The sequence below is a fragment of the Cetorhinus maximus genome, chromosome 27 (genome assembly GCF_964194155.1).
Source record: "Cetorhinus maximus chromosome 27, sCetMax3.hap1.1, whole genome shotgun sequence".
Lineage (NCBI taxonomy): Eukaryota > Metazoa > Chordata > Chondrichthyes > Lamniformes > Cetorhinidae > Cetorhinus > Cetorhinus maximus.
Genome location: NC_135905.1, coordinates 17539854 through 17557237, shown reverse-complemented (window position 1 = coordinate 17557237; position 17384 = coordinate 17539854). Strand labels below are relative to the sequence as shown.

The 17384-nt window shown below is 40.8% G+C and overlaps 1 protein-coding gene across 5 annotated transcripts in view; it reads left to right on the top strand.

Moving 5' to 3' along the window:
• Window positions 1-17384, top strand: part of kcnma1a (potassium large conductance calcium-activated channel, subfamily M, alpha member 1a) — a 779423-nt gene that overhangs the window by 695445 nt on the left and 66594 nt on the right. For all 5 annotated transcript variants that reach the window (XM_078530812.1, XM_078530811.1, XM_078530810.1 and 2 more), the window contains one exon: window positions 7866-7979. In XM_078530812.1, coding sequence (XP_078386938.1) covers window positions 7866-7979 — 114 coding nt within the window. The remainder of the gene's footprint in view (window positions 1-7865; window positions 7980-17384) is intronic.

Sequence of the window (17384 nt, the reverse complement as noted above, 5' to 3'; positions counted from 1 at the left end):
ACAACCAAATTTTAGCCTCACCTTTGCTAATAATTTCACTCTACATTCATCACTTTTTTCAGACTGCACACATTCAGTGCACACAACCTTTGTATAAGGAGTGAATCCTGATTTTTTTTTCTCCTCAGCAATTCAACTCTTTATAAAGTTTAAATCCACTGAAGGTTGCTCTCACTTTAGTGTTGGGGGGGTGGGCTTGGTGCTGTGGGGTTGGGTGGGAGAGGGGACACACTCGCAGTAGCATTTTCACTTCCCTGAACTAGATAGAATGTCTTATGATTGATGGGCCATCTGTCTGTCACCTTCAGCTTTAAACTGCATTCTGTCATAACTATTTTTGTCTCTTTCTTTTACTGATGCAAATATGATTGGAATCACTGTTTCTCTTATATCCATTCAGCTCCTAAAATACTGTCCTCCTTGTTACCCCCTCCTCCCTGCATCCTCACTGTGTTTAAGGCAGCAATCATTGCACTGTCTGCTCCATCAGTCTTTCCCTCCTGCTAAAATTTTCATGGGGCTGATTTTAACTGCGTGCACATTTCCAGCAGGAAAGTTAAAAGCAAAATACTGTGGATGCTTGCAATCTGAAATAAAAACAGTAAATGCTGGAAAAGCTCAGCAGGTCTTGGTAGCATCTGTGGAGAGAGAAATCGAGTTAACGTTTCGAGTCCGTATGACTTCTTCAGAGCTGAAACCGCTATTAGGTTTAGTGGGATTTCCACCTGCTCAGCTGCAGAGACCATGACAAATGTAATCACCCAGCCTCATTAACATACTGCTTGTCAATGAGGAGTAGTTGCCAGCTTGTGAATACTTGGGGATTATGGTGAGGCGTGGGGATGGGGTGCAGAATCCAGGTAGGGAATGAGCACTCTTGTTTCCCTGCCCCAACAAAGGACGGTAAAAGGGAGGTAATAACATCTCCTGCTTCCAGTCCTTTTGCTCATTTGGCTTTACCATGCTTGTACGACCTGCAGTGCTGATAAGGTTGGCACCTTGGCAAGTGCAACCAAATGGGTATTACCAGCTCCTGATCACCCTGGCATGTGCTCATTTTGCACAGTACCATCTAAAGCATGGAAGCATTTACATCCCATTGTGATACCACCACGGATCTGCTGGCACAGCTACCTTTAGGAGGGTGAAACTCCACAAACAATGGCGGTCTAGGTGAACTTTCAGAAATGGGGATGTGGATACTGAAAAGAACAAATAAAGTTACAAGAAAGGCCTTTCAAATGTCAAATCCATGCATTTAAAATCGCCAATTCTCTGAAAGGATCTCCTGGTAGCAGGTCCACCAGACGTCTCCGGGCATACTGGGATTTGGCGTTTAGCATGATTTGTCGGTTGTAAAATAGCCTGGTCTGCCCCTTTTTGTGTACATTAAGGAAGCTCCCGTCTGCTTCTGAAACCCACCCCAGTCTTGACTGAATTTCACTGCAGGGCCCAAACTAGTGGTAATCTGGCAGAACTAATTTCCTTTGGATATCACCAATCATACCACTTTGATTTGAGGTATTAAGATGATGAAAATTCCCTACTAGCTCCCTACTTTAAAATCATTTTTTTCTTAATTTCCATTTATTACATTGGCCTGTGTCTGTGCGAAATGTTCTGTCGGCCCAACCAGTGTTTATGCTCCACAGGCGCTTCCTCTTATCATTCTTCATCTCACCCTATAAACATATCCTTCTATTCATTTCTTCCTCATGTCATTATCCAACTTCCCCTTAAATGCCCCTTTGCAATTACCTCAACTACTCGTTGTGAAAGTGAGTTCCACATTCTAACCATTTTCAAGTAAAGAAGTTTCTCCTGAATTCCCTAGTTGATTTATTCTCCATTTACCCTGCAATGTTTAGAAAATGGGCAAATACTTGACATTCACGTCATAACCGCCATCCTAAATAAACGTTTCAAAATAAAACAAGATATATATATTATATATATCAGTCTGTGAACGGGGGGCCTTTTTGGTTGACTATGACATTGGCACGTCTCAATATATTTTCATGACATTTTGATTATCTTTTAAATGATTTCCATAACCTTTCCTGTCAACACCATTACAGGAGGACTTTTGAGGGCTTTGCTCACCTTTCTAGTTTCAGTAATGAATGAGTTATGTGAAAAATGTTTTATTCATTTCCAACATATAGAGAGTATGGAATAAATATATTCGTCAAAGCTCATTTTGGTTGTCATCTGATCACGGATTATTAACCTATCCTGCTTGCCTGCATTATTGTGCAATCGATATTAAACTACTGTCATGTGGTTCACGAAGACCATAAGTACCATTGCATTAAATAATATATCATTATAATTTAAATATGCATGTCAGTGAAGGAGTTAAATCACTTTTCTTCAGCTACACTTACAATCAGATCAATATTCTATTCATACTGTGTCAGAAATGCTAATGACTCACCTTGTATCTACGGTGATTAAAGCATGTGAGCTGATAATATGTTTAGTACCTTTATCCACATACCTGGGTTCATTGTAACAACTAATTCTTCAGATCTTTTATTGTTGTTCCTTTTTAGAACATTTCAATTCTCCTTTTGAACTGAAGATCCAAATTTTAATGAAAATAGCAATAGTTTCATTATCAACACTCACCACCTTTGCATGTGGGATCTTAACATTTTGGTGCCTGTTTGTTTTGGTAGAATCTGGTCATTTTCCACCTATAACTTGTTTGTCTCCTATGGCAAAATATCCTCTTCCTGTAACTATTTTTCAGCTGATTTACTCTACCTTACTATTTGTCCTCTCTATCTCACACTCCCTTTAGCTTTTGCACACTTCTTTTCACTGTTCCTATTTCTCCTTTTCCCTCTTTACCTTGCATTCTGTAACAAACACAGGCTGACAAAAATAAATCCCTATGGCTTTGCTGACCCAGTTTAGAATTGATATGGCACAATTGTGAAGTTGTTGCAAAAACATTTTTTTGTTTTGTTCCTGGCTGTTTTCCCAACATTTCACACTGACCCATCAGGTTTTTCCATAAGATGTTGGTTCAAAGGTCTGCAGTCACATTGCCAAGTGTGATAGAGTATCTGAAATATTCTCATCTTGTTGAAAAATAGCCAATTCTGTGTAGAGTAACAATTTATATTTCTTGTGATTTTGTTTTCTAATTGCCATTTTATTATATCAAAATCTGTAAACTATTTCAAATGAGCACATGGTACAGTAACCTAGTGGCTGCGGTATTGGACTAGTAACCCAGAAGGTGAGAGTTTAAAATCTCAGCACATCACCTTGGGAAATGGAATTCAACCAATTGTGGGCTGGCACCAGAAAATGACCATGAAAGCTGCCTGATTTAATTGGTTTGCTAATGCCCTTCAGTGAATAAAACCTGCCACCATTTCCAGCCTGGCTGCCCTGTGACTCCAGACCTACATGATGTGGTAGACTCTTGGGGTTAGATTTTCTATCTTCTGCCAAGGCATCAATCTGTTGTTGTGGATGAGCCACCCATTATAGAAGCTGTCTGATTTTTATTTCCACTAATTTCAAAGAAAATTAAAATTGAGTAGTTTCTATAGCCTTGACTCAGTAAAAGCTATCTTGCCTCTCAGTTCGCTTGTCCTAGGTTGAAGGTCCATTCCATAAACTTGAGCACATAATCCAGGCTGACACTTCAGTGCAGAGGGAGTGCTGCACCATCGGAGGTGCCATCTCTCAGATGAATCATCATATTGAGGCCCTGTCTGCTGTATAGGATGTAAAAGATCCAATGGTACTATTCCATGATACTATTTGAAGAATTATGTTGTATCACCAAACTTTATGGTCACTTTGCATCAGATAGCGCACAATGCGAATAGCCTCTTAATGTGAAATGTAATGGAAAGGTTTCTGAAAGTAAACAAGGGAAGAAAGTGGTAATGGTTTTCTTCCACATTACTCCTCCTTCAAATCTTGCTTCCATGCTAAAAAGTTACTCAGACAAAATATCCATTTTAAGGTTTTCAAGAGAAACTATTTGCAGAGCTGCATGTTTGGACTTTGAAGATATAAAACAGATTGTTTGGAGCTATGTGAATTCCTTGCAGCAGTTTGTTGCCTTGGCATCTTGGTATGTGAAATATAATTTGCTTTGTTCTGCAACATCAAAATGTTCTTAATAGCTTTTTACAAGTACAAAGTGTTTTGTGTGTGTATATAATTCATCACCCATATATATCCTTCGTCTCCACATTAAAATGGGAGTTACAAAAAGGCACAAACCAGACGAGATCCAGTCCCATGTTTCTCCCTATGATTGCCATCAAGGAAACATAGGAATTTCCAAGACATAGACACCAGAGTTGTAATAGGAAAAGCTCCTCCACTGAATGAATCAGATAAGGAGTATGTAGCTGAACAAGGTGCATATCACACAGGGACTTGATCAATGTCAATCCCCAACCTCAATCCTCATCCCTCTACTCTTTCAACAAAGTAGGTACAATAGCATAGAAGTTGTCGTCAACACATTTTTATGCAGCACGACTGAAGTGGGCTTTTCACTTAGCTCTGCCAAAAACTCTTCATTGAAGAGATTTTACCTCATATAAGAATTGATCTGAGCCAATATTTAATTAGGGGAAAACATTGTTTTTATTGTGAATGCAAATGTTAAACATACTTTTAGTTGGTTTTACAACACTTCTCCCTTTCAGTAGCTGGTGCTTTTCGTCTTTGTGAGTGTGAGATGCTTTAATGAAGTGAGGAATCAACAAAGGCTAAACTAGTCCCCAATAGATTATAGAGAGCTTCATACTGAACATAGAGCCGCTCAGCTGAATAATGGCTACATTACCATTTGATAGTCTGTTCTGGCAGCAAGTCTGCTGGTCTGTATTTCAATCACCTTTACTTAAATCAGCATTAATATATAGTTATTTCATGTATATTCTGCAATACCTGAGGTGTCCTTAAAGCATCTTCCATGATCCAGATTTGTCAAAACCACTTTGGATTATACTACCTGAAATATAAACGTGTACATTAAGATGACAAATCCTTTGCCCCGCCCCCCCCTCACACCTCCCATTCTTTGTACATGTAGAACTACTTTAACATCAAAAGCTGAAATAACCGCTGGTGTAGTTATTACTGCAGCTGCTCAGGGGAGCTATTCAGATGCCTCATTTATTGAAGCTTAATAGATAAAAAAGCCAAATTGGGTCTCATGATAAAAGCCTAATCAAGTTATAATCTGCATAATTTTCACATAAGCTTTGGTGTGAAATTTACATAATTTATGTTGCAAGAGATACTAATGCGATATTAACAAGTATTTAATCCAGTCATTGAGTTTTATTTATCATGATGTTCACTGATTGTTCTTCAGTTTGACAATTGTTTTAGTTCACTATCTGCTGAGCATCATACAATCATTACCATCTTAAAATATGTCAGTTGATATCTTGATCTGTGTTCCCCGTAAAAGTATCCTTAGATAATCTGGGATGCCTGTCACCGATCCTATAGAGGCACACTGTCAGCTTCCTTTTTTATTATTTCCATATTAGCTCTCATGCACAACTACAGTAACTAAAAGTCTCAAACAACATGGGAGTTGTAATGTCTGAACAGTGTAGTACATAGTATAAGACAGCATCTTCTACAGGAATCCTCTGTGGGCTAAAGCGTTAAAAATAATAAATGGTTAGACTTCTCTCAAGTAGGCCTGAAGAATAATAATACAAATATAGTCCTGTGTGCCATGACTCATCCATACTTTCCAACAACACAACTACATGTACCACTTTACATCTGCATGGAGGCTCTACTGAATTATTCTAACGGCACCAAGAATTTTAAATGTGCTTTGGACAAACTGTGAAATGTTAGTTTTGATATGATGCAGAAGAGCTGTGTAAGCATTAGCATGTATGTGTTTTTTTTTTCATTGAGTCCTGGATTTTCTGGAGACTTTAAAAATCCCTTGTTTGTTAATGTGAATCTGTCAGCATTCAGAACTCAAAGTAACTTCATTTTTTTATTGAGACAGGAAAGGAATTAAACAGAGAACAATTGTTTGAAATAAGGCAGTGGGTGAAAGGTAATAGCAATCAAGTTTCGATCTGCTCAAGCTATTTGATTCTTTTTAAAAAAATCACATTTCATTTTGTTCTGGTTTAGTTGATTTAAATTGTTTTGTTTCCAGGTATTTTGACCTCCTCGTTCACTCACCCTTCCTTTGTGTATTATTCTCCTGTAGTTACAGGCAATTTGTATACGTTGAGTTTTTCAAGCGGCACTGAGCTCTAACATATAGAGAACAAAACTGCAGCCAAGAAATTTGCATGAAACAATAAAGGCCCTTGCTTTCTTTTTGTTATTATAATCCTGAAAGATACATTACAGGTCCCCTTCAACAACAACTGTTAATGCAAGTTATTTAAAAAGACAAAATCTTGAATAAATGTAACACTTTGATTGACTTAACTGAACCCGATCATCTCTGGAGAAGCTTCACCCTCAGCATTCCATTGAATATCATTCTTCTTTTAAGCCGAAGCTTTTTGGAAACATGAAGTATGTCATTAATATCTAAGGAAGATTTCCATTTGAAAAGAGCAATTTCAGGTTGCATTACTTAAAACAATTGGAAGAATGTGTTTTATTTAAAACTCAGATTTTTTTTTAAAAAGATAACAATTCAAAAACCAGCAGCTTGGGTTTTATTGTGTCAGCATTAACTAATGGCCTGGAGCCCTCTCAAAAAAAAACCTGAAGTCTATGTATTATGTATACAGCATTACTGGCTTTAGGTGTTGACTTGTCAACATGGAAGATGAAAAATGTCAAGTTTCATGACTTCAAAGAAATGGCATGTTTATGAGGGGGGAGGTTTAGGATTCTGAATGTTAACATTTCTGATAAAAAGGGTTTTATGTTCACTATGTAGTACCCAAATGGAGAACATGTAAAATTAATATCTGCAACATGATGGGAAACTGTAAATACTAAATAAGTATCAAGTGACCTTTATAGATGAAATTATTTCAGGTTGCTGCTAGTGGGCTTGTCTGGTGAAACATTAATGTGAGCACCAAACCAAAAATGAGTTGAGAATAAAAGCTTACAGCATGGAGTTTCTGATCTACCAAGATTAGAAAGGAGGGGAGGAACTCTTTAAGAGAAGGTACAGGAGCTGATTTTTACTGTTCTTCACGTATTCCCAAATTGAGGAATGTCTGATCAGTTGATGTTATCACTTCAATTAGAATTTTTAACAATTTTGGGGGGGTTTTATTTGGCTTTAAAGCACATGTCATTTCTCTGAACTTAAGATGTTGACAGCTTCCTTTGTACTGTAGCCCTTCACTATAACGCTCCCTTCGGGAGCCATACAAATATCATGTTTCAGTGGTGGGACTCTAGCAACTCAGGGAGTTTGTGTATACTTTATTTATCAGCAACGCATGTTGTATCACGAACTGTGGCACATCAGAGAGCTTTATAATGAGAGCTTGCTATAGTATTTTACTTCTCAGTTTCTCAATTTCAAGCTGATCTTTTTGTAGATGGAGCGCAGATAAAGTTACATTTTGACAACTGAGCTAACGTTATACATGTGCTGTTTAATTATGGTTTTCTACAAAAAAAATCAAAAATTTGCATTTTCACCTGTACTACTTAATCAAACTTGCATGACTAGAGGTCAGTTTCTCTTAACAAAGAAGATTTTCCTGCACTGAAATGCCTCAACAGAGTGACTATCAGAAGATCAGGTGACTCGGGTCACATTCTCGAGCAAGAATGCACCTGGTTTTTCTTTTTCTAAATAAAGCAGCTAAGTGTCCTAGAGGTAGATTTTCTGACTTAATTATTTCTTCACTGCCCAGGATTCACACCTCCGGGAATGGACAGAACTTCGCCAGACAACAGTCCAGTCCATGGTCTAGTCCGACAGACCTCTGTCACCACCGGGGCCAACATCCCAATGATGACTGAGCTAGGTAAGAGGGTCAATTTCCTCCTCTTGGCTATGTTTTTTTAAAGCCATTAATCAGGTATGAGATGTGTATTAGTCATGTTGCCGTGTCAGTCACTTGACATATTTGCTATTTGTCACAAGCCAACAACAGCTGCCTCAAGTAAAGTGTTTAAGATTAGGTTTCATGGACTCCTTCCTTGGCTGGTATTTGCAAACATAAATTCTGCCCAAGGGAAATACACCAGCATAGCCACACACATACCCTGTCTATAGATGATTGGCACCCCATCTGCCACCTTAAAACATTTACTCTTTTCACCACCAGTGCAGTGTGGTTCCAGTCTGCACCATATATAAGATGCGTTGCAGGAACTCGCCAGGGCTTTTTTGACGGCACCTTCCCTGCAACCTCTACCACCTGGGATGAGGGCAATAGGTGCTTGGGAACACCACCAGCAACGAGTTCATCTCCCAAGTTACACATCATTAGAACCATAGAACACTACAGCACAGAAAATAGGCCATTCGGCCCTTCTAGTCTGTGTCAAAATATTATTCCGCTAGTCCCATTGACCTGCACCTAGTCCATAACCCTCCAGACCTCTCCCATCCATGTATCTATCTAATTTATTCTTAAAACTTAAGAGTGAGCCCGCATTTACCATGTCAGATGGTAGCTCGTTCCACACTCTCACCACTCTGAGTGAAGAAGTTCCCCCTAATGTTCCCCCTAAATCTTTCCCCTTTCACCCTAAAGCCATGTCCTCTCGTGTTTATTTCTCCTAATCTAAGTGGAAAGAGCCTACTCGCATTTACTCTGTCTATACCCCTCATAATTTTGTAAACTTCTATCATATCTCCCCTCATTCTTCTACGCTCCAAGGAATAAAGTCCTAACCTGTTTAATCTTTCCCTGTAACTCAACTCCTTAAGACCCAGCAACATCCTAGTAAATCTTCTCTGCACTCTCTCAATCTTACTGATATCCTTCCTGTAGTTAGGCGACCAGAACTGCACACAATACTCCAAAGTTGACCTCACCAATGTCTTATACAACCTCACCATAACATCCCATCTCCTATACTCAATACTTTGATTTATGAAGGCCAGTATGCCAAAAGCTTTCTTTACAACCTTGTCTACCTGTGACGCCACTTTCAGGGAATTATGTATCTGAACTCCCAGATCCCTTTGTTCCTCCGCACTCCTCAGTGCCCTACCATTTACTGTGTATGTCCTACCGTGGTTTGACCTTCTAAAATGTAACACCTCACACTTTTCCGCATTAAATTCCATCTGCCATTTTCTGGCCCATTTTCCCAGTTGGTCCAGATCTCTCTGCAAGCTTTGAAAGCCTTCCTTGCTGTCCACAACGCCTCCAATCTTAGTGTCATCAGCAAACTTGCTGATCCAATTCACCACATTGTCATCCAAATCATTGATATAGACAACAAACAACAATGGTTCCAGTACAGATCCCTGAGGCACACCACTAGTCACAGACCTCCAGTCTGAGAAGCAATCATCCACTACCACTCTCTGTCTTCTCCCACACAGCCAATTTCGAATCCAGTTTACAACCTCTCCATGGATACCAAGTGTCTGAACCTTCTGAACTAACCTCCCATGTGGGACCTTGTCAAAGGCCTTACTAAAGTCCATGTAGACAACATCCACAGCCTTTCCTTCATCTACTTTCTTGGTAACCTCCTCGAAAAACTCTACAAGGTTCGTTAAACATTCTGACTTGTAAATATATTGCCATTCCTTCATTGATGCTGTGTAGAAATCCTGGAACTCCTTACTTAACAGAACTCTAGGTGTACCTTCTCTACTCAGTCTGCAACAGCTTATGAAGGTGGTTAACAATCACTTTCTCGGGGGCATTTAGGGATTTTGACCCAGCATCGATGAAGGAATGGTGATATATTTCCAAGTCAGCATGATGTGTGACTTGGAGAGGAACTTCTTGTTGGTTTCCATGCTCCTGTTGCCCTTAGCTTTGGTGGTAAAGGTCATGGGTTTGGAAGGTGCTGTCAGAGATACCTTGGGCAATAAATGCTGGCCTTACCAGCAACACCCACATCAAATGGATGATTTAAAAGAAAGCTGATTAATAGCAAGGAAGATCTATCCTTGATTTTTACTTCTGCCTGGTACAATAAATGACATTAGACAATAGAATACATTTTTGGAATTGAAGTTCCCTGCTTGATGGAAGCAAGGATTTAAAAAAAATGGCATTCTAATTTTCTGGTAATAAGTTTTAGTTTCACCTCACAGCAGAACTTACCAATGTAGCTCTAAAATCATGTGTTGTAAAAAAGGTAGTTATTTATATCTCAATATTCTTAATGCCTGAGTTGAGAATGTTTCCTAAAACCTAATAACAACGGTTTCATAAAAAAGTGTAGCATACAGTGCTATTCTAGTTAAGACAAGAGCTGGAGGCTGTAGATTCTCGGGTCAAATGTAATAGAAGTGCAAGACTGAAACCTTGGGGACTGCAGCACAGACATGTTGGTCAATGGTTGGCATTCCCACTGACTACTATTCTAGCTAATTGTTCAATGATATGGACAGAATTCAGATCCATTGTGCTCAAGGGCTTCTGCTGTAATGTTTATGTACAGATTGTTGCAACCTGACTGATCAAAGGTCAAAAGACGACTGTTCACTTCTTAAGGAAATCCATATTACTTTCGAACGTTATTGAAGACATAACCAGCCCAGTCAGCACTGCCTCCTCTCCCCTAATGGCCTGTGGGTAAATGTGGGAAGTGGTACTGAGTCATTGGACCTTGAAGGTCCCAGGTTCGACTCTTGCCAATTTCTATTCTTCCCCTCGCCAAGGGATGCTATCTGGACAACTGCAACCACCCAAACTGGGATTAGCCAATTCAGCACAGGCCTACAACCGATCCTTAGTCACTACGCCTCAATAACCTGTCACGCATTTACCTTTTACAAATCAGGTTGGAAAGTGCAGTGCTGACCAAATGTAGTTCTACTCTCAATGGTGTGAATTAAATGGATTTTGTTGAACCTGAAGAACAGTCATCTTTCTAACTTAGTCAGTGTGACTACAGCATCTGTAAATTATTTACTGATATTCCAATGGCCCTCATCTTGTGGTCAGTGGGGAAGTAAGGGTGCTCGCCGCTGATCTCAAAGAAAGCTGCCAACAAAGGGCTGGTGACCTCTGTGTGGGATTTTGCCCTTTTCCGATGACCATTTAAATCTGGCTTCAAGTCAAAGGGATGTCTTGACATGCGGCAGCAGAATGGGGAAATCAGTTCAACTGGAACAGTTGATTCCAGTTGCCAGTTGGAAATTGAACCAATTGGCAACGGTTGATGCCAGTTGTTGCCAGCCAATCACAAGCATAACCAACCATACACAACCAATCACATTGACGTATTCACACACAACAAACCAGGAAGGTAAAACAACTGAATCTCTTCACTTCTAATTTAAATTTTCAGATAGTGAAATAAATTATGATCGCATCAAGATAGAGGCTAAAATAAAAATAAACAAATTTTTGAAAACAGATAAATATTTTGTTTTAAAAAACATATGGCGTTTTTGTCATGGATAAATGTGACATTTCATCACATAAAATACGTTTTTCAGGGCCAGTGAGGACGTTTAGAAGTAATAATGAAGTTAGTATGCCACTAAAAGCCTATTTACACCTCATTCAACAAGGTGTAAGGTTTTAGCAAGGTGTAACTTTTCAACAAGGTGTAATTTTTTCAAGAGTTTTTAAAGAGACTGAACAGTGCAAGTGGACGCTCTACTGCAAAAACAACTTATATTTATATAGTGCCTTTAACAACTTGTATTTATATAATGCTTCTAACACGATAAAACATTCCGAGATGCTTCATAGGAGTATTATTTAAAAAATGACATTGAGCCACATAAAGAAATATTAAGCCAGACGACCAAATTCTTGCTCAAATAGGTAAACGGGCAGGGAGCTTTAAGAAGGTTTAAGTCCAGGGTTTAGGGCCTAGGCAACTGAAAGTATGGCCACACATGGTGGAGCGAGTGAAATAGGGGATGTTCAAGAGGCCAGAATTAAATGAGAACAGATATGTCGAAAGGTTGTGGGGCTGGAGGGGTTACAGAGATAGGGTAAGGCAAGCACAAGGAAGGATGGAACACCAAATGTCATGCTCAGTACAAACATGAGGATGTTAGATATTATGGACTTTAAGATCATGATTTGTGAAAGAGGCCACAAAATCTGTTAAGATGGCTGCAACTTAATATGTGACCATAGGCATTTAAACTGTGGTCAGTATTTGATGCTGCAGCCAATATTTAGTTAAACATGGACCTGAATAAGGGTACTTCACAGACACCGGTGAAGTTCACACATCTCATTGTTTAAGGATGATCCAGCATTTGAGGAATATGGGATCTCTAGATTGTTGATCTCCGGTTACCATATTTGAACAAAGAAGAATATTTGAGCTCAAGTTGGGACAGACATAAGAGCGAATGACCATTGTCAACTGTCATTGTATGGTGGTCATCTGGACCCCAGAAGTGTTAACCCTGCAGTCATGTGACTGAAACTGACTTTCAGGGACTGTAATTTAAAATACCTGAACAATGCAAATCCGGCAGAGAAACACCTGAAACAACTGAACCATCCAAGTCTGCTAATGCAGCCAAAATACTGTATTTGTCCCCGCTTCCAAGTCCTCCTGAAAACCAATCTCCTGGCTATTTGTCTGCAAGAGGTTGCACAGCTTCATGAGAATTCTTTGTTTCTAAAAGATTTTTACTTCATCTAAAGTATTAACTAAACTACGAAGACACCAGGGCTGAACTGACATAGAGACTTAACGAATAATTCCATTATTATATTTACGGCTTTAACTTCATCTGTATCTAATCCTTGTAAGTGTGACAGTGTGAATGAGATGAGTGATTGAGACGGCACATTTTAAATATCCGGAGCAAGTGTGTGATAATAAATAACCCTCTTTATTTTTAAAATCAGAAAAATTACTCTGCTGGGAAGGAAATACACACACCTTACATATAAACATCCTGACTACGGACTGGAAGAGACCACAACTACAGGGGCAAGTCCCAGGGATTTTCCTGATTGTGTAGTGACCCGGTCCTAAGTCAGATAGGCAAACTTAAATGAGAAGAAACCAGCACCGGAACCATCTGCATGAGCCAGAGATCTGGTTAGCTGTAACCTTCTGAAATAACTGAAATCGTCAGCCTACCGCTCTTGAACTTGAGGGACATTAAAGTGGTATCACCAGACCCGTCTGAAGGAGAGAGGCATGTAGTTGAAGCTCCCTAATTAAAGCAAAACAGGTAGATCTCAATTTAAAGCACGTAGCACAGACTGCCTTCTCTGAGGATCAGCCGCCAGATCCCTGAGCACTATTACTTGCGTGACAGGGTAGCAATGTGGAAGTGGAGACCCCTTGGGAGGCTGGCAAATGAGGAATGGACAGTGCTCCACCAAATTGTAGAACCCCCAGGATATCGTAAAGAAATCTTACGAATTGCCCATGCTATTCTGCTGGCTGGACATGTGGTTGCCTGCAAAACCTTAGCCCACATAAGCAGGCGCATTTTTTGGCCTCACCTCTGGTCCAATGTGGCAGCATATTGCAAAACCTGTCTCACTTGTCAGGTTGCAGGGAAACCTCAGGCCACCATTAAACCAGCCTTTCTCAATTCCATACCAGCATTTGGTGAACCTTTTAACTGAATCCTGATAGATTATGTAGGGCCATCCCTAAAACCAGGACAGGCTATGAGTACCTCCTCACCGTAATGGACCTGGCCACCCAATTCCCTGAGACCATTCCCCTCAGAAAGATCACACCCAAAGCCATGATCAAAGGACTGACCCAGTTATTTACCTGGTAAACCTTCCAAAATAGATCCAGTTAGATCAGGGGACAAATTTAATGCCCTGTATGTTTCAGGAGGTTGTTCACAGCCAAAGAATAACACAGCTGAAATCATCAGCCCACCACCCTCAAACCCGTTAGAGCGGTATCACCAGACCCTAAAAACTATGATTCGGACCTAGTGCTTAGAATACCCTTGTGCCGAGGATAAAGGCTTAGGCTTCTTGTAGTTTGCCACAAGGGACTCCCCTAATGAGTCCAGAGGCTTCTGTCCATTTGAATTAATTTACAGACATGAGGTGCAGGGCCCTCTGAAACCTGTAAAAGGAAAGCTGAGAGGACACCTCACTGCTTCAGTATGTGCCCACGTTCTGGGAACGACTCATCAGTGCCTGTGCTGTGGCCAAGTAATATTTAAAAGCTTTGCAGCAAGTCATGCTTACTCCTAGGGAACCCAAGTTTGCAAATGACACCGGGCTGTTGACATGGCACGGATGTGTGTGCAAATAAATAAGCAAAATAATAGCCAGTAATATAAAAGAAGATTGCAAGAGTGTTTTTAGGTATATAAAGGGTAAGAGAGAGGCAGAAGTGGACATTGGACCACTGGAAAATGACGCTGGAGAAGTAGTAGTGGGGAACAAAGAAATGGCGGAGGAACTGAATAGGTACTTTGCATCAGTCTTCACGGTGAAAGACACGAGTAACATCCCCAAAGTTCAAGAGAGTTGGGGGGCAGAGGTGAGTATGGTGGCCATTACCAAGGAGAAGGTGCTAGGAAAACTGAAAGGTCTGAAGGTGGATAAATCACCTGGACCAGATGGATTACACCCCAGAGTTCTGAAGGAGATAGCTGAAGAGATAGTGGAGGTGTTAGTGGTGATCTTTCAGGAATCACTGGAGTCAGGGAGGGTCCCAGAGGACTGGAAAATCGCTAATGTAACCCCCCTGTTTAAGAAGAGAGTGAGGCAAAAGACGGGAAATTACAGGCCGATTAGCCTGACCTCGGTCGTTGGTAAGATTTTAGAGTCCATTATTAAGGATGAGATTTCAGAATACTTGGAAGTCCATGGTAAAATAGGGCCAAGTCAGCATGGTTTCATCAAGGGGAGGTCATGCCTGACAAATCTGTTAGAATTCTTTGAGGAGGTAACGAGTAGGTTAGACAAAGGAGAATCAATGGATGTTATCTACTTGGACTTCCAGAAGGCCTTTGACAAGGTGCCGCACAGGAGGCTGCTCAGTAAGATGAGAGCCCATGGTGTTAGAGGCAAGGTACTAGCATGGATAGAAGATTGGCTATCTGGCAGGAGGCAGAGAGTGGGGATAAGGGGGTCCTTCTCAGGTTGGCGGCCGGTGACTAGTGGAGTTCCTCAGGGGTCAGTGTTGGGACCACAACTTTTCACTTTATACATTAATGATCTAGATGAAGGAACTGAGGGCATCCTGGCTAAGTTTGCAGATGATACAAAGATAGCTTGAGGGACAGGTAGTATTGAGGAGGCGGGGAGGTTGCAGAAGGATTTGGACAGGTTAGGAGAATGGGCAAAGAAGTGGCAGATGGAATACAACGTGGGGAAGTGTGAGGTCATGCACTTTGGTAGGAAGAATAGAGGCATGGACTATTTTCTAAATGGGGAGAGAATTCAGAAATCTGGAGTGCAAAGGGACTTGGGAGTCCTAGTCCAGGATTCTCTTAAGGTTAACTTGCAGGTTGAGTCGGTAGTTAGGAAGGCAAATGCAATGTTGGCATTTATTTCGAGAGGACTAGAATATAAAAGCAGGGATGTGCTGCTGAGGCTTTATAAGGCTCTGGTCAGACCACATTTAGAATATTGTGAGCAATTTTGGGCCCCGTATCTCAGGAAGGATGTGCTGGCCCTGGAGAGGGTCCAGAGGAGGTTCACAAGAACGATCCCAGGAATGAAAGGCTTAACATATGAGGAATGTTTGAGGACTCTGGGTCTATACTCGATGGAGTTTAGAAGGATGAGGGGGGATCTGATTGAAACTTACAGAATACTGAAAGGCCTGGATAGAGTGGACGTGGGGAAGATGTTTCCATTGGTAGGAGAGACTAGGACCCGCGGGCACAGCCTCAGAGTAAAGGGAAGTCCTTTTAGAACAGAGATGAGGAGAAACTTCTTTAGCCAGAGAGTGGTGAATCTATGGAATTCATTGCCACAGAAGGCTGTGGAGGCCAGGTCATTGAGTGTATTTAAGACCAAGATAGATAGGTTCTTGATTGGTAAGGGGATCAAAGGTTACGGGGAGAAGGCGGGAGAATGGGTTTGAGAAACTTATCAGCCATGATTGAATGGCGGAGCAGACTCGATGGGCCGAATGGCCTAATTTCTGCTCCTGTGTCTTATGGTCTTAATAATAATGCAGAATCTTGTCTGTCTGGTCAGCTGTTCAATTGATAACAGGGCAATGGCCTGGGCTGAGTGTTGTTTAATCATTAAAGAACAGCAGCAGTCTAATCACAAGAGATTCTGGGAAAATTTGGCAGTTTCTGAGAATATATTTACCTGAATCTATCCAATGGTTGATTGAATTCCACTAAAATTAAACCGAAAAGCTGAAAAGGTGGTGGAATCTGACTCCGTAAATAATTTTTAAAGGGGACTTGGACGGGTACTTGAGGGTGAGAACCTTACTGAGTTGTGGACAAAAAGCATGGATGTGGGGCTTAAACATGACTGCTCAATATTAAAAAGCCAGTACAGGCACAATGGGTCGAATGGCTTCCTTCTGTGCTGTAAGTTTCTATGATTCTATGAAAAGGCAGGCTGAAATCTGAACTCTCCAGCTGAGAGAACAGGTCTTCATGCTGCGGCCACTGCAAAAAGATCCTTTAAGGGTCAAATTTAGTGGTCCGTATCGGGTAGCTAAAAAGATCAATGAGGTAAATTACCTGATCCATAACTTCTAACCAGAGGAAGAAACACTGATTATGCCACCTTAATATGTTAAAGGAATATCACAGCCGAGAGCCTATTTAACATGTAAGTGTTTGCAGAGGACAGCCAGGAAATCAGACAAGGAGAAGGGAATAGAGGACCCCCAGGTCAAACCCCTGACTATTAGGCTGGCAAACACCAAAATTCTAGAAATTTTAAGTGCCCTGTTAACTTACCAGACAGATGAACAGAGGAAGGACAGAGCCAACAAACTCAAGGACTTTCAAGAAATCTGTAGTGATCAACAAGGGTGTACCCAACTGACAAACCATGATATGGATATAGGAGACACCCCACCGATAATGCAGAATCCCTACCAACTGAGCCCCAACAAGCTGGCTCAGGTCAGACAAGAAATCAAATGTATGCTAGACAATGGTATAATCAAGCCCAGCTGGAGAACCCCCATTAGGAACATAGGAACAAGAGTAGGCCATTCAGCCCATCGAGCGTGTTCTATCATTCAGTTAGATCATGGCTGATCATCTACCTCGGGTGGGGAGCCTTGTTCTTATCAAGGACCGTTCACATAGGCAAAATCAGTCGCAGGCCACACACACTTAA